Source organism: Nerophis lumbriciformis, linkage group LG05 (genome assembly GCF_033978685.3).
Source record: "Nerophis lumbriciformis linkage group LG05, RoL_Nlum_v2.1, whole genome shotgun sequence".
In the NCBI taxonomy this organism is placed as follows: domain Eukaryota; kingdom Metazoa; phylum Chordata; class Actinopteri; order Syngnathiformes; family Syngnathidae; genus Nerophis; species Nerophis lumbriciformis.
Window position 1 is genome coordinate 35,497,113 of NC_084552.2, and position 18,548 is coordinate 35,515,660.

Consider the following 18,548-nt stretch of genomic DNA (forward strand, 5'->3'; position numbering starts at 1 on the left):
AACATCTCTGGAGAGATCTGAAAAAGGCTGCGCACAGACGCTTCACATCCAACTTGATGGAGCTTGAGAGGTGCTACAAAGAGAAATGGGCAAAAGTGCCCAAAGCAAGCCTGTGGCATTGTGTTCACCAACAACTGAGGCTGTAATTGCTGCCAAAGGTGCATTGAGTAGTGAGCAAAGGCTGTGAATACTTATGTACATGTGATGTCTTGGTTTTGTATTATTAATATTTGCAAAAAAAAAACTAAACAAAAAAAACATTTTCAATATGGGGTATTGTGTGTAGAACTTTGAAAAAAAATGAATTTATTCCACTTTGGAATGAGACTTTAACAGAACAAAATGTGGAAAAAGTGAAGTACTGTGAATACTTTCCGGATGCACTGTATGTCGTGAGTCAGCCAGTCTAAAGGGTGTCGACTTAAATGGGTTTCACTGTAATTATAAACTATACCATTAAATATGCAGAGGCCTCAGCTATGGACAGACTTCTGTTTGGATACTGCTGTTCTCCACAGTCATGTCGGCCTGCAAACACAACAAATAACTTACACAAACAACCCCCAAAATATAAATATTAATGTGTGAAATTGCATTGTCTTCATTTTAGTGAAGTTAGTACACAGTCATAGTAAAAAATGTAATTGTAATAATAATAAATAGCATAACAATTTATTTTGGTGTTTCGGTTTTCAACCTTGGTTTACTAATTTTTGGTTTCGGTCAGGAATTTTATTTTGACGTATGTAATTTGATGGAAATAAAGATGTGAAAATATTCTTCTTTTTTTACCACAAGAGGAAGCAACACCAGCAACATCATGTAACATCTCACAGCAGGTAAGTTTTTCCCCTTACACCTGCCTTTTGAACCTTAAAGGGGAACTGCACTTTTTTGGGGAATTTTGCCTATCGTTCACAATCATTATGAGAGACAAGAACACATGTCTTTTTTCTTTTTTAGGATTTTAAAGATGATAAAAAACGCTTGGAAGATGCAATTAATGAGTCACTGTTGTTGCTTTCAAAACCCTTTACAACAACTTCAAAACCCTCCAATGTTTTATATACACGCAGGTCTATAAAAAATGTAGTCACAGACACGTTCATAACAACATGTAATATGCTCAATATTTACCGTATTTGTATAATTTTTTTATCAATTCCGGAGGGACTTCTTCCGCACATTGATTTGTTTCCATATCAGCGCACTTGCGACTTCCAGCAACAAATGCTTGTGTGTTCTAATCAGGGGGCCGGCATGACTTTGACGGTGTAAATGTGGAACTTGGAGCCATGCTATTTCAACATAAATGGAGTGCCTTGCGGTGTCTTATCGCATTGTGTTGTCCATTACAAACTCAAACGTGATTCGGGTGCTGACGTAGAAGCAAGCTTATCTCTTGGGTATGCTCGCTCACTCGCAACCACATTAGTATGCGTAATAACCATGTCTATTTTAGCAAACATAACGACAGCCCCCAGACTCCAAATAGAAATAATCAGAAAGAATCAAAGTGAGACTGAAAATAATCCACACTGTTGATTCTGTACACATGGCCTGAATGGGGACATTATGTTTAAGAATTACCCAACATTAATTTACAAGAGTCACAACTTTAACATGCTGGGAGAAAAATAACAGTACCTCACTTAATGAGGCCATATACCGTATTTTCCGCACCATTAGCCGCACCTAAAAACCACAAATTTACTCAAAAGCTGACAGTGCGGCTTTTAACCCGGTGCGCTTTATATATGGATAAATATTAAGATTCATTTTCATAAAGTTTCGATCTCGCAACTTAGGTAAACAGCCGCCATCTTTTTTCCCGGTAGAACAGGAAGCGCTTCTTCTTCTACGCAAGCAACCGCCAAGGTAAGCACCCGCCCCCATAGAACAGGAAGCGCTTCTTCTTCTTCTACTGTAAGCAACCACCCGCCCCCGGAAGAAGAAGAAAAAACGCGCGGATATCACCGTACGTTTCATTTCCTGTTTACATCTGTAAAGACCACAAAATGGCTCCTACTAAGCGACAAGGATCCGGTTCATGAAAAGACGCAATCTCTCCATCCGCACACGGATTACTACCGTATTTCACAGCAACTGATATTCCTGTGAACCGCACTGTGGAACGGGAGCACGTACGGTGAATATTCGCACCACAGGGAATGAGAAGTCATCCTTCACTGTGGTTCTAGCTTGCCATGCTAACTTCCACCCGTGGTGATATTCAAAAGGAAGACCTTGCCAAAAGAGACCTTTCCAGCCGGCGTCATCATAAAAGCTAACTCGAAGGGATGGATGAAGAAAAGATGAGCGAGTGGTTAAGGTAAGTTTAAGTTTACGCGAAGAGGCCGGGTGGCTTTTTTCACGCAGCTCTGTCCATGTTGATATACGTATGTTTGTGATTGCACATTTGCGTACATTTTGGGAGTGAACAGAGTTGTTAGAACGCTGGTTTTTAATATATTATTAAAGTTTGACTGACCTATCTGACTGTTTTTTTGACATTCCTTTAGCGCAGTTAGATGCGGCTTACAACATGGGGCGGCTTATTGGTGGACAAAGTTTTGAAATATGCCGTTCATTGAAGGCGCGGCTTTTAACCCAGGGCGCCTTATGGTGCGGAAAATACGGTAGTATTATGATTCTAATCTACATTTAACACATTTCCTTGTCTACATAACCTGAAATGGTGGGGCTTTAGTCAAATTATGCAAAACATTTTCCTTTACAACCCCATCTTCAAACCCATTCTTAAGTCGTTATGGGGGCTGTCTTTTCAAAGGGTGGATTAACCCCCTCTATCTTACTGAGATTGATTCCCCTTGTCAGACATATTCGTAGTTTTCAAGGTATGCTTCTCACCAGGTCCAGAAAAATATCACAAATTGGAATTATACGTTACTTTGTATTTTAAATAATTTCGGCATCGCAGTTGCAAACATGTAGCGTAGCCAAACATGTTCACACAAACAACTGTCACCAAAAGCACTCACACTGACCTTTAGTATTGAGTTTTATAATGGAAAGCAATAGAAAAATAAATATAGTTGGTTGGGGGAACAGTGGATGGTTTCTTTGTTCTAAAATTCAATCGTCAAGTGTACAAACCGAAATACAGCCCAGGACAAAACTGAGATGGCAGAATCTATATGGATAGAACTCTCCCCCTTCACTACTACAGCAATTTTGATGCAGCAACTAAGCAACTTTGTCACTTTGTGCAGTGCTAATGTTTGGTAACTACCAGCTATGTGTGCCAAATGGTCGTGGAGATTGAGCAGCAACTTCAAGATGAGGTCCCTCACAGGCTTGTCCTGCAAACAAAAAAGAAAACATGTAATGAAATTTTACTTCCATGCTCTTTACCGTTATTGGTGGCTGCGTAACCGTTCTGAAAGCATGTTGGGCAACAAAACAGAACAGTTTATGCAACTTTTGGAGCCCAAGTAAACAGGGATTAGTAGTAAGTAGGATGAGCTGCATCTTTGCACGTCAACACTAAAGTTTGTCCAAATTCGATGAATGAGATAACTGTTTGTGTCAACTGTTGTTTAGCTTTACATCCGAGACTTAAGTATACCAATTGTATACAACTGCACTTGTATCACACTCACTGCATTTCCATGCACTAAATTAGTCTGATTTCTCAAATAGTTAAGTTTTTTTTGTATTTTCACACCAAAGTATGAAGTCCAAGTGTCCATGCACTCTCTCTAGTGCGACTATTGTTAATACGCCATGTGCCTCACCGTACTATAGGGGAAGCCTTTTTGTGTGGTTAAATCACCAAAATGATTCCCGGGCGCAGCCACCGCTGCTGCCCACTGCTCCCCTCACCTCCCAGGGGGTGATCAAGGGTGATGGGTCAAATGCAGAGAATAATTTCGCCACACCTAGTGTGTGTGTGACAATCATTGGTACTTTAACTTTAACTTTAACTTTTAAATGAATTTGACGTCACCCGAGCCATTTGTAGATCCTTAAAACTGGTATATATGTAATATTTCTGGCAGATATTACATATATTACGTCTCCGATGGCGGTGCTGTTGTTAAATAGCAGACAGCATCAAGAAATGATCTTGGATTGTGCTACGAACATGACGCTACTACCAAGAATGTATCGGGCAGGTCGGATGCAATGAAAGACCGGCGTTTTTTCCTAAGGAATTTTCGGGCGAAAATCATGGAAACAAAACATTTAAATGTCTTAAAGTTCATCCAAAAGGCTATGTGGATTGATGGAAAGATTTTTAAATTCAAAGGAAAAGACTGTGTGTGCCCTGACTAATATCCAGATGAAGGTTGCAATTGTTCTGGACTATCTTGCCAGTTGTGCGGAAAGTGAATCAGTTGGCTTGCACAAATGCAGTGTGAAGAGGTTTGTGTACGCTTTATTATTTGTATTCAATATACCTGCTTCATTCTATTTAATCTTATTTGTATTTCGTTCGGGAGTCCAAATTAAGCCGGTATCCTACATTTCCTTAGCTACCTTCTTAAATAAATCTCAGTTTCTTATTTTCTACCATCGATGCACTTCAAAATGTTTGTTCTTTTAATTTGTGAAGCAAATAAAGAGTCTCCTCTTCATTACAATCGTTGCTATGTTTTTATTGATTGGCATCTGCTTCCGGGTTGTATCCCGCACGTTGAGACTGGCAAATGCGTGGTACTAAGGGTCTTCTCCTGCCGCACACCCCGCCCCTCGAGAGATCTGATTTTCAATTGCACAATCCAGGTGTGTTAGTCCGACTTTTTAAAAACTGAACACGATCGGATTAAGGTGTTTCCATGGGATGTCGGAGGCTTATCTACAACCGAACTATTTGAGAAGTCGGACTAATTAAGTGCATGGACACGTACAGACATAAAACAAATATGTACTTACATATGTATCATCAAACTCACTGCCAAAAGGGTGATTCTTAACTGCAACAGAGAAAAACAGACAATAATTGTTAAACAGCAAAACTGCAATCTATATTTTTTTCTTCCTAAAATTATACTACATGCCCAAATAATTACATAACTAAATCTTAAATGAATTAAAATGTCAAATAATGCATCAACTTGTCCATTTATTTGTGAAAATGTATTTCATGGTCTATTTATATATTTCATGGCTTTTGATTATTCAAAAATATTTATATTTTATGACAAACTCAGGTTTTCACCTACATGAAATGTCGTGCCAAAGCGCCACGGCAATATGAAAGCCGCCAAACCTTACAAATGATACCTTAAAAATGAGGGTATTTACCAAGAAAACAAAATGAAGTAATACATTGTATGAATAGATAGATGTATATTAGGGCTGTGAATCTTTGGGTGTCCCACGATTCGATTCAATATTGATTCTTGGGGTCACGATTCGATTCAAAATCGATTTTTTTTTCAATTCAACACGATTCTCGATTTAAAAACGATTTTTTCCCCGATTCAAAACGATTCTCTATTCATTCAATACATAGGATTTCAGCAGGATCTACCCCAGTCTGCTGACATGCAAGCAGAGTAGTAGATTTTTGTAAAAAAACTTTTATAATTGTAAAGGACAATGTTTTATCAACTGATTGCAATAATGTAAATTTGTTTTAACTATTAAATGAACTAAAAATATGACTTATTTTATCTTTGTGAAAATATTGGACACAGTGTGTTGTCAAGCTTATGAGATGTGATGCAAGTGCAAGCCACTGTGACACTATTGTTCAATTTTTTTTTTTATAAATGTCTCATGATAATGTCAATGAGGGATTTTTAATCACTGCTATGTTGAAATTGTAACTAACATTGATACTGTTGTTGATAATATTCATTTTTGTTTCACTACTTTTGGTTTGTTCTGTGTCGTGTTTGCGTCTCCTCTCAATTGCTCTGTTTATTGCAGTTCTGAGTGTTGCTGGGTCGGGTTTGGTTTTGGAATTGGATTGCATTGTTATGGTATTGCTGTGTATTGTTTTGTTGGATTGATTAATTTAAAAAATAAATAAAACATATTTTAAATAAATAAAAATAAAAAATAGATTTTTTAAAAATGAGAATCGATTCTGAATCGCAGAACGTGAGAATCGCGATTCGAATTCGAATCGATTTTTTCCCACACCCCTAATGTATATACCTAATTATTTACCCACTTTTGACTAGTGATGCACTAAAAATTCTGCCCCCGAAAAACTTTGATCAACCGTAAGCAAGAGGCACGCGGTTGTACGGAGACTTGGTGGTAAAACCAAGGCGCCGCCTGCACGGCCACTTTGCCCAAACCTTGACTCAGGGTGGGGCGGCGGCTGCTCCTCCAACAATGGCACGTGCACAGCCGCGCTATGCATTCCAGCCAGTCCGACCCAGCCATTAGAGCAAATCCTCGTCCCGAAGTTATGGATCTGACTTGCTGACTTCCCTTACCCACCTTGTTCTAACATGCCAGAGGCCGTTTACCTTGGAGACCTGCTGGGGATATGTGGGTATACGGCAGTGGCAATTGCTCTAAGACTACAAGACAGCTTACCCTAAAATTTCTCCCAAAAAGTGGTCAAATATGTACTTTTGTATTTACAGCTCTTTAACTATATGCGCAAGGATGCATTCTACATGCTTTTTTTTTGTTCAGAATCAGCTACTTTCATCACAGCTGACGCGACATTCTTCTCATTAATTCGAAGAATAGTATGGGTTGTTCCACTGCAGCAAAACTAGAGAGTCATTGGATAAATGCTTAGCTTTGCCCCGCCCACATACGCCAAGCGTCTCTAAAAATGAATGAGAAGTAGGTGAGGCCTTGGCTGGCCTGGATGCCAAGCGTCCGCATAGTGATTGGAGGATCTGTCTGAGGCTAAATCCCTTGTTGGTTGAAAGCAAAATGATTGAATCAGCAGTCTTAAAATATAAACCACTGCTATAGCATTTTTAAATTGTCATTCAATTGATATGGAGAATTTTACTATCTTTTAAGAGATGTTTAAGAGATGTTTTCTTTGTCAAATTTAGCATCTTGATATCTTTAATCTGTAATTGGAGACAGTACTCGTGTTTAGAATGTGGCTGAAAATGAGCTTGCCCTACTTGAAATACCAGCAGCCGCCACTCGTATACGGCCTGTTACATTGTACAATAATTATAACAATAGAGCAAGCGACAAAAAAAAAAATCTCAATACTTAACACAGATTTGTTTATAAATTCATGTACATTTTTTTTGCCTTTTTTAAAGAAAATATATGCATCATCGACTGTTAGACAAATTATATGATGATATTATATTGACCACAATCCTAGGCACGCCCCCATCTCCACAAGTGTATTGGCAACCTGTGGGAAACCCTGAAAACTGATTTATTTCATGTTGCATTCCATGGCGTTTTTCACTGCAGCATTATGAAATAAAAGGGTAATAAATGAATAGAAATAGAATTTGAATAAATAATATTGATTTAAGTTTGAAATACAAACTATTGGAGAGCATCACCAGCTGACGGAGGAGCGATAGATCCCACTGATTAATTTACTTTTCTTTTTGTTAGTATTTTATTATATTTATACATGATATACTGTTGAGTGAGCGACTGGTTCATGTTTTGACTTAATCGATCATTTTAAGTATTTTTGACTGATTTATATAAAAAAAAGTTGGCTTCCATATAAAATCAAATAACACTGAAAAAATGCCATTGAGAAGCCCCAAAAACTTTAAATGGCAAGTGCTTAAAAAATATAATAAAAAATTGCTCCAGTTAAGCATTGCTGGCCGCCTTAACAACAAAGAGCCACCGCCTAAACTAAAGTCTTAACAAGCTGCTTCGCTTAGTTCTGCCTCTTCCTCTGTCAGTATGTCTCTGCAGCACCCAGCATTGTCCTACCCACAGAACCATCTGATTGGTTACACGCAGAGCGGTAACAGCCAAACAGCAGTGCGCATTCAGAGCGCATGTAACAGCCGATCAGCAGTGCGTATTCAGAGCGCATGTGGTCAGTGCTCACGGCACAGGCAGAGAGGAGAGACGGTGGAGTGAGCAGAAAGGTGTTTAGCAGGGGAGCATAATGCAGCGGACTCTCCCCAAATTATAATAAACACATCCCAGTCAACTACTAGTAACATCACTATGAGCCCGTTGACGTTCTAGAAACATAAGCGGCAGCTCAGCTCGCTCGCAGTCCTTGAGGTGAAGGCTAATTAGCTTTTAGCGTAATGTTAGCTCACTGTGCGGTGTGTGCGCGTGCGTACATGTGTGTGTGCGTGTGTGTGTTACGGACAGCAAAGCCCTGTCTGTCTGAGAGAAAGACAAGCATTATTGACCTACAGTTAACAACTAAGTTATTTCACTTTACATTTTTTCTATGTTGATTGAGCTGTGTTGAAGCAGCAAAAAAGGACATTATGTTAAATGAAGAGTTTCTGTCTCTGATATTTGATATAATAATGTAACTGCACCATAAAGCCTACATTAACTCCATGGTGTTCAGGGATGAATAGTCTCTCCTATTGCTACTGTACTAATTTTTCAGCTATAGTTACATTGATCATTAGTAATGTAGCAGCCTAGTTTTGAATGGCAGAGTCCCTGCTATCACATGTTGATACAAATATAACATTTACATAATACAAATCAACTACAGGCTTCCAAATGCTGTAATAAATTAAGCATGATGAGTTGAGCATGTCAGCATGTGGCCCCACTTTTAACACTTTTTTCAAACGCTTATTGCAAACGCTTACTTACTGTAAGTCATTAATTTGACTTTGTAAGTCATTATTTTAGTATCTCAGGTAACTAGGACTGTTTTGTTTTTACTTAACGGAAAAAATATCGAGATATATATCGTATATCGCCATTCCGCAAATGGAGCGGAAAACAACCAAAAGCTGTAGTCTTCCTCACACAACGAAGCCGGCTGACTTCACCGCAGTCTGTAGTCTAATGCCCCCCAGGCTGTGGTGGCAGCGACGAGGTGGACACGTGATGGCCACAGGCCGAGTTACACCGATCCTTACACCCACCCATCCCCTTCCCCGGTCCCCTCCCCCTGGAGAGTCACCACCTTAACTGACACATTTTCTCGGGGAAACACTGCATTGCATCCCTGTATAGAATCAATTGATTGTGTCAATTGATTGAGAGCACAAATGCTCTCAATTACCTAACAAAAACATTTTTAATTGTATTTTACAAAATACCAGCCTATTTATTTATGATATATTTTTAGGTAATTTTGTGTTGTATCATTTTGTACATCCTAAAAACCTGGAATTTTACAAGGGGTGAGCAGATTGATCCAAACATTGATCATAATGATACTGAGGTTAAACACTGGCATCAAATCAGTACTCGCGTAAGACTTTTCAGTATAAAGATGCTCTGACAAGACAATGAGACAAACATGTCTTTAAAAAAAATCTCGTCTTCTTTAGACTCTTTGCAGTCGTTCCACCATTGCACTGTTGTGTTTCTTTAAACCACTCTCAGCACGCCACTGGTCCTGTCACATCACCGGCAATGCGACCAATAGGTGCACTGCTCTCTTGTGAACTCTATTGGAGTAGTCTTGCAGAAACAATGCCCGCTTATTTTACATATTAAACAAAACATTCAAGCATCAAAGTACAAATGTAACCTTCTTTTAATTAATCAGTGAATTGTTGCAGCCCCAGTTGATTGAAGTCTTGAATTTGAAGGACGACATGCAGATACCAGAAATTGGTGAGACAGTAGTACACCTGCACCAGGTTGCAGCGACAAATATGAATGAGATATTAGTCATACAATGATGTGTACCGTATTTTTCGGACTATAAGTCGACGTTTTTTTCCATAGTTTGGCCGTGGGTGCGACGTATACCCCGGAGTGACTTATGTGTGAAATTATTAACACATTACCGTAAAATATCAAATATTATTATTTACCGTATCTCATTCGCGTGAGCGACGAAGAAAATGTCCGCACTCGTCACACACGTCAGCAATCGTCACTCACACGCCAACCAATAATAATTTGGTGGGGGAGGGTCATGGCAGAAGTGCATTGTGGGTCATGGAATGCCAACTGCTATATGCTATACGCTTCTGCCGGAGCTATTAAAATGGATCACATCAACATTGGCAGTAACTTATAAAAACTGAGAAGGGCTGAACTAAAATGGCACCGAAAAGGAAATCATATACTGCAGATTACAAGCCGGACGTAGTGAAATATGCAGCAGAAAATGGCGGTCGAGCAGCAGAAAGAAAGGGAGTGGCGCACACCAGGAGCGACAACGAGGAAGAAGATTTCATCGGCTTTAGCAATCAGGAGTGACAGATTGTTTGGTAAACGTATAGCATGTTCTATATGTTATAGTTATTTGAATGACTCTTACCATAATATGTTACGTTAACATACCCGGCACGTTCTCAGTTGGTTATTTGTGCGTCATATGGCGTACACTTATTCAGCCTGTTGTTCACTATTCTTTATTTATTTTAAATTGCCTTTCAAATGTCTATTCTTGGTGTTGGATTTTATCAAATAAATTTCCCCCAAAAATGCGACTTACACTCCAGTGCGACGTATATATGTTTTTTTCCGTCTTTATTGTGCATTTTCGGCCGGTGCGACGTATACTCCGGAGCGATTTATAATCCGAAAAATACGGTACATCATTTTTAAAATAACGACACACTTACAAAGCTGACAAAAAACAAAAAAACTATCTCAGGGACTTCGCGATGTGACTATTGCATATTCGTACATCGCAAAGCACAATATTGTATACTATACTGACTATATTGTACGCTTCGTATATCGCAAGTCGATTAAAGGGCTAAAAAGACCAATAAAAAAATGTCATTTTTGGGACTTTATTGATGTGTCCATTATTGTCGTTTTTCGCAGGGGTCTTGGAACTGACCTCCACGAATAGTGGGGATGTACTATTATGTATGTTTTAAAAGGTAAATGTGAATTACTTTTTGATACTGTGATAGTTATTTTATAAAGACTTTTATGGATGTGTCCATTATTGTCGGTTTTTGTCAATTACAGGGGTCTTGGAACTGACCCCCATGAAGAGTTGGGCTCTTCTGATTTTATTATTATGTATGTTATAAAATGTAAATTTGCATTAGTTTTTTGATACTGCTACACTATTGTAAGTGGTTACATTCATATTTGTTATATGTTTTACAAATACATTTCTGGATAAAAAAATTCAAAAATTGTTTTCCCCTGTTTTGATTATTATCACGATCAATTAGAGGCCAAATCATTTAAGGATCTTGAAAATGTCAAGTACAATGTATCGATATTGGCAATATTTGCCCTGGATATACCGTATTTTCCGCACTATTAGCCGCACCTAAAAACCACAAATTTACTCAAAAGCTGACAGTGCGGCTTATAACCCGGTGCGCTTTATATATGGATTCATATTAAGATTCATTTTCATAAAGTTTCGGTCTCGCAACTACGGTAAACAGCCGCCATCTTTTTTCCCCGTAGAAGAGGAAGTGCTTCTTCTTCTACGCAAGCAACCGCCAAGGTAAGCACCCGCCCCCATAGAACAGGAAGCGCTTCTTCTTCTACTGTAAGCAACCACCCGCCCGCGTAGAAGAAGAACAAGCGCGCGGATATTACGTTTCATTTCCTTTGTGTGTTTACATCTGTAAAGACCACAAAATGGCTCCTACTAAGCGACAGGTTTCCGGTTCATGAAAAGACGCAATCTCTCCATCCGCACACGGACTACTATTTCACAGCAACTGCATAAAGACTTTCAAGAAAAGCTGGCTACTTTCCGTGCATATTGTAAAAACAAGATAGCTGAAAAAAAGATCCGGCCAGAGAACATTATCAACATGGACGAGGTTCCACTGACTTTTGATATTCCTGTGAACCGCACTGTGGATACAACGGGAGCACGTACAGTGAATATTCGCACCACAGGGAATGAGAAGTCATCCTTCACTGTGGTTCTAGCTTGCCATGCTAATGGCCAGAAACTTCCACCCATGGTGATATTCAAAAGGAAGACCTTGCCAAAAGAGACCTTTCCAGCCGGCGTCATCATAAAAGCTAACTCGAAGGGATGGATGGATGAAGAAAAGATGAGCGAGTGGTTAAGGTAAGTTTACGCGAAGAGGCCGGGTGGCTTTTTTCACGCAGCTCCGTCCATGTTGATATACGACTCCATGCGCGCCCACATCACGCTGGTTTTTAATATATTATTAAAGTTTGACTGACCTATCTGACTGTTTTTTTGACATTCCTTTAGCGCAGTTAGATGCGGCTTACAACACGGGCTTATAGGTGGACAAAGTTTTGAAATATGCCGTTCATTGAAGGCGCGGCTTATAACCCAGGGCGCCTTATGGTGCGGAAAATACGGTACTCCGTATTGAACCGATACCAAAAATCTTCAGTATCGCCTTCCATTGTGTTCCCTGTACTAGAGTTAAAATACCAGTAGAGTGGAAAAATTAGTTCACGTTATATGCTTAATTGTGTTTCATTGTATCCTTAAATAATATCCGGTTGTATTTCCAATCCACAAACTATGTGAAAATACCATTTAAACATACCAAAACGCCACAACTTCAAACAGCAATTTTGAATATTTCGCTCTGAATGTCTTCGGCAATTTCCTAAGGTTCAGGGTGGGATGACGTCACGATGGGAACGCTTCTGCACTCTGACTATATCAGCAGATCATACTGGAAATATGCAAAAATTAGACAGCGGTGTGATGTCTTCTATCATTTACAATCATTATATGAGACAAAAAAACAATTTTTTAAAAATGCATTTTAAGTCATAAATAAATAAATAAAAAGTCTGCTAACAATTGAGTCAACAGGGGTGATCTATTCTGCCCACAAAGCCAGCTAAATAAACATAACAAACCTGCCAACAATACTGTAGATATCGTAATGTGAATATTAACCAAATATTTGCTGTATTGTTATTATAAGCGCTAAGGCAGACCAACTATTTTTAGCGGTGCATTAATAACATAGGCAACTAGCTTATGCTGCAGCATTGAACCGGCCGATATCCTGCTGCTGCATCGCATCTTGGCTCGTCTATATTATTCTAGATTATAAATTATGCCTCATCTGCAGAATAGAAGGATTTCGCCATAAATCAAAGATACGACAACCGAAGACAGTCTCTGATGCATGCAGGCAACAACTTCGTGCAGATTAGGATTCATTCTTCACCGAATTGGGAAGATATGAACACCCTATCAGTCGTCATCGCTTTAAGAGTCGACATTGTATAGTAAGCGACCATTCTATTATGTTCGTAGGAATATATGAACATCCTATGAGTCGTCATTGCAGTGAGAGTCAACATTGTATAGCAAACGATCGTATTATTGTGTTCGTAGTTTGTATTTCTTGTTTAGCACTGAACAATAGTGCTACGCAATGCTTTGGTGTTTTGTTTGTTTAACACACAGCTTCTAAAACTTGTATTATTTTTATATTCAGGCTAAAAAAATATGAGGTTCTTCTGATCATAATTTTCCCCAAAGTGTTCGTTGTTGGCTCTCACAAAGTCTACATGATTAGCATTGTTGTTGATGGGGAAGGTATCCTTGGTTCCCACCTTTACGTCACTGACTTTCTCATTATCTCTCAAAATGGCCCAGGAATCTCTGTGAGATCGGTATACCAGTATTAGTATAGTACCGTGATACTAATGAATCATATTCGGTACTATACCGTCTCTGAAAAGTACCGGTCCACCAGCCTCCAGCACCCCCGTCGTCGTGTCATTGCTGGTTTACGAGCAGACGAGCATGTTCGGTAGGTAGCACACAATCACGGAGTACTTACAAACAGACAACGTGTGTAGACAGAAAAGGGAGAACGGACGCATTTTGACTTAAAAACTAAGGATAAAGGTGAAGTTATAACACTGAAACGCCCACCGGAAGAAGTCCTTTAAGACATGACTAGCTAGCTAGCGGCTAAAGTCTAGCTGCAGTCTGTAGTGTTTTAGCTACTTCTAAATGACTAATCTTGGTCTCCATGGCAACAAATGAAGTAAGTTTCTTACAAGGATCATCCCTGCAGGACGAGGAATAGCTAAACATGCTTCACTACACACCATAGCTCACCAGCATCACAATGTAAACAAACGCCATTTGTGGATCTACACCTAACATCCACTGTAATGATACTAGGGCTGCAACTAACGATTAATTTGATAATCGATTAATCTGTCGATTATTACTTCAAAGAATCGATTAATAATCGGATAAAAGAGACAAACTACATTTCTATCCTTTCCAGTATTTTATTGGGGGGGAAAACAGCATACTGGCACCATACTTATTTTGATTATTGTTTCTCAGCTGTTTGTACATGTTGCAGTTTATAAATAAAAGTTTATTAAAAAAATAATAATTATAAAAAATAAATAAATTGCCTCTGCGCATAGCATAGATTCAACGAATCGATGACTAAATTAATCGCCAACTATTTTTATAATCGATTTTATTCGATTTAATCGATTAGTTGTTGCAGCCCTAAATGATACCAAGTACAGGAGCGTATCTAGTCGATATTACTATGATTACGTCGATATTTTTTGGCATCACAACTTCTTTCTTTCTTTCTTTCATCCATCCATCCATCCATCCATCCATCAGCACGGTGGTAGTGCATCTGCCTCACAATACGAAGGTGCTGAGTAGTCTGGGGTTCAATCCCAGGCTCGGGATCTTTCTGTGTGGAGTTTGCATGTTCTCCCCGTGACTGCGTGGGTTCCCTCCGGGTACTCCGGCTTCCTCCCACCTCCAAAGACATGCACCTGGGGATAGGTTGATTGGCAACACTAAATTGGCCCTAGTGTGTGAATGTGAGTGTGAATGTTGTCTGTCTATCTGTGTTGGCCCTGTGATTAGGTGGCGCCTTGTCCAGGGTGTACCCCGCCTTCCGCCCGATTGTAGCTGAGATAGGCTCCAGCGCCCCCCGCGAGACCGAAGGGAATAAGCGGTAGAAAATGGATGGATGGATGGATGGACAACTTATTTCGTTTTTTAAAAATTGATATTATGTTTATAAACTCAGGAAATATGTACCTGGACACATGAGGACTTTGAATATGACCAATGTATGATCCTGTAACTACTTAATTTAAGATTGATACCCAAATTTGTGGTTTCATCCAAAATGAATGTCAAGCATCCAAACAACAGAAGAATAAGTTACTATTACATTAACAGAATTGTAAATAGAACATGTTAAAAGAGAAAGTAAGCAGATATTAACAGTAAATGAACAAGTAGATTAATAAGTCCTTTTCTACCACCTGTCCTTAAAAATGTTGACAAAATAATACAATGGAAAATGACAATATATTACTGCATGTCAGCAGACTAATTAGGAGCCTTTATTTGCTTACTTACTACTAAAAGACAAGTTGTCTTGTATGTACACTATTTTATTTAAGGACAAACTTGCAATAAGAAACACAAGTAGCGTAAGATTTTTTGTTAAAATAAAGCCAATATTGCAATTTTGCGATAGTGTTGTCCCGATACCAAAAATATTGGTATCGGGACAACACTATTGCAAACTTTGTAAGTCTTTCGGTGTTATAAATCAGATATATATGAAATAGCTTCAATATAGAGGCAACTTGTTTTTCCACTCTACTGGTACTTCAAAGTTCCAGGTTGATTAATGGTATGGATCCCATCTGAACGTCGGGATACTCACCAACTACGTCTACTTCCGTTGACCCGTTGCCTCTCATTCGGAGATACATGAGGCCCAGGAGTAGAAAAAAGAGGCAGGCTGCTGTCAACAGGAACATGGAGAGGTAGTGGGCGCTGAAGCTGCTTGCGGTCGCCACCTCTTCCCTTTTGAACTGCTGGAAAATGTCATCCTCCGGTGGAGCGGGCGGCTTCTCCTTGAGCAGCGGGGAGCTGTATGAGTGGTTGGGGGAGTTGTGGTTGGAGTGGTTGGCCCTGTAGGTCGGAGCCAGACTGCTGTAGGTGGAAAAGCGCGGTCTCAACCCAGTGCTGAACCGACTGGAGTTAATATCCTCCTTGTCGGCGTGGTGGTTTTTGCCTGCAGTTCCCATGTGGTTCTCGGCGAGGGACACGTAGATAGTTTTCCTCCTTGAGTCATTTCTCTTTACGCCGTCTCCTTCATTCTCCCCGTGACGTTTCCCCACCATGTTTACACCCCCGGTCGTGTTAGACCCGTGGGGGACGACGTGGGGTGAGAAGCCCGCCTTCGCGTGGCCCTGTCTGGGATCCAGACTACCCCGCTGTCGGTCTCCCCCAAGGCCCCAACCCCCCTCCTCTTCCGAGTCGGAATAATTCCCGGCTAGCTTGCTGGCGTTAAAGTTTGACGCCCTGCTGCCATTTAAAGAGTGGCAGGACTTCTCATCCCCACCGTCAAATTCGTCCTCGGAGTCGCCACAATCCCGACCATCCGCTTCGGGGCAAGGTCTAACACCAAGTCCCCAACTCGCAGAGACCCCGTCTGGAAAATTGTTCAGCGTACTCCCGGCACCATGTCGACTTTTAACACCCGGGGTTCCAGCGGGATATTTCGCTTGTTGTTTCGCCCCCCCGTCGCTTCTTTTCAGTGGAGTTTCAGTGTCAGACTCGTCCGAGCTGAAGCCGAGAACGGTAGACTTCCGGCCGGGTCGCCTGCTCGAGCTCAGGTGCGTGACGTCACGACTGGCTGGCCCAAATCCCGCCGTGTTGCTGTTGATGGCTCCACCGCCGCTGCGGGCTTTGGCGGCTCGAACCCCTCGCTGCTGCTGCTGCCGTTCCTCCCGAAGCTTCTTCAGTTTCTTCAAGTACACCGGCCGAGTGCTTTCGGTCACTGGCCCGGGAGTGAAACCGAAACGCTTTAATTCGGAGTAAAGATCCTCGTCGGTTAGCTGCGTTGACGCCATCTTGGTCAAACTCTCTCGCAAAGGACTTTGTGACGGAAGTGACGTCAGCAAAGGGACAGGATGCCGTCTAAAGTATAGGCTTTATTCAAAACACGCAATCTTTGAAAGTATATAAATAGAAGCGTAAAAGAAAAATGCTTTTTCACTTCTACATTCCTTTCATCATCAGGATTCGGAAAATATAATAAACAAATAAAACACAAAAAATATATTTATCAAGCGCGTATCTCTGCATTCAGAAAAATATTTGATATCTTGATTTAACTTATTTCAGATATTAAAATATTTGTCTTTATGGACAATGTATTTACTTTTATTTGTACGCAACTGTGCTGTTCTATTTCCGACCGACAGACAGCAGTATGTCAATTTAAAGCCTGTTGCCAGACCGCTAATCACACGCAATGAACAAAGAGTGACGCTGATTCGCTGCAGATGGAAATAAGACGGTGAAACTGATTGGCTGCCTCAAGCATGTGACCTACAGTTGTCGGAAGTACGTTCATTGACAATGAGTAGAAAATGCTTTAGCCGCGGATGCAAAACTGTTGACTTTGAAAACGTTTCCTGCAGATATTTTAAAGTTATAAAACAAATTGTCAGTGATTAGTCTTGAATAAGTCAAAGATCAGTATTTGTTATGTAGTGGTGTAGGCGTTGTGTCATTCAGATATGATTAACAATGGTGTTAAGAATTAAGATATGTCATTAAAAGTGTGCATTTTACTGTGATTTAACAGGTGTATGCAGTATCTTACTCCAGGATACTTGCAAAGTACTGTAACATGCAATACCACCACTTTTATCCTGGCCTTGGGCTGTGGTAATGCATGATTATTATATATTCATAACGTCACTTAAGATATTTTATTAATCCCATTGTAGGAAATCAGCAATTTACAATAGCAAAGCATGGTAAGTATAATCAAGTAGTGAAGCCCAATAGGAATAAGCATATAGCGAACATTGGAAATCTGGACAAATATTAAATATTGGGTGTTGCACGTTTATGTACAGATAACCAATTATCATTAAAGTAGAAATGTCATAAAACTGAGAAAAGAAATAACATACTAGAGCCGCCAAATGTATGCAAATATGCCCCCTAGTGGCTTTCAGCAGCATAGTGATGACGTCACGCCAAACTGACCTCAAATGATCAACTTTGGGCGATGCATCACTTGCTTGGTGTCTGGAAATTGCAATGACTGCTGCAGTATGTTTCATTGTAGACCGGTGTGGGCACACTTTTCCAGGGGTTGCTATGTTATGCTGTGATGTGTTGTGGCCTTTTCCAGCAAAAAGATCCTCAGGGAATTTCTCGATAATGATGTTGAAATACACATAGCCTCATTGGAATAAGAACACTTGAATAAACACCTTAAAAATATCCATCTTGTGTAAATCTTCAGACATGTTTAAACATTCAGTAATAAACAAAATATGCACTTGCAGTCGGTTTTTTCTTTTTTGTTTGGGTTCTGTTGGCGCCGAGTTGTCCCTTACTATAGTTGTCAAATAAAATGGATATTTTAAATCCATACATTTTAAATAAATTAGTCGTTACTTTTCGGTAGCCAATTGCTGCAATGCCGCACGGCAATCAATCCAAAGAATAAATTGTGTAATTTGTATAATTG

General features: G+C 39.9%; 1 protein-coding gene across 1 annotated transcript in view; it reads right to left on the bottom strand.

Annotated features, from left to right (window-relative positions):
- Positions 1 to 17,599, bottom strand: part of lemd3 (LEM domain containing 3) — a 33,419-nt gene extending 15,820 nt beyond the window's left edge. Inside the window, exons 1-4 of the mRNA XM_061960673.2 lie at positions 15,714 to 17,599; positions 4,900 to 4,940; positions 3,254 to 3,323; positions 455 to 528 (exon numbers count right to left, since the gene is read on the bottom strand). Of these exons, the coding sequence (XP_061816657.1) occupies positions 455 to 528; positions 3,254 to 3,323; positions 4,900 to 4,940; positions 15,714 to 16,908 (1,380 nt within the window). The 5' untranslated portion in view covers positions 16,909 to 17,599. The remainder of the gene's footprint in view (positions 1 to 454; positions 529 to 3,253; positions 3,324 to 4,899; positions 4,941 to 15,713) is intronic.
- Between the last annotated feature and the right edge of the window lie 949 nt (positions 17,600 to 18,548).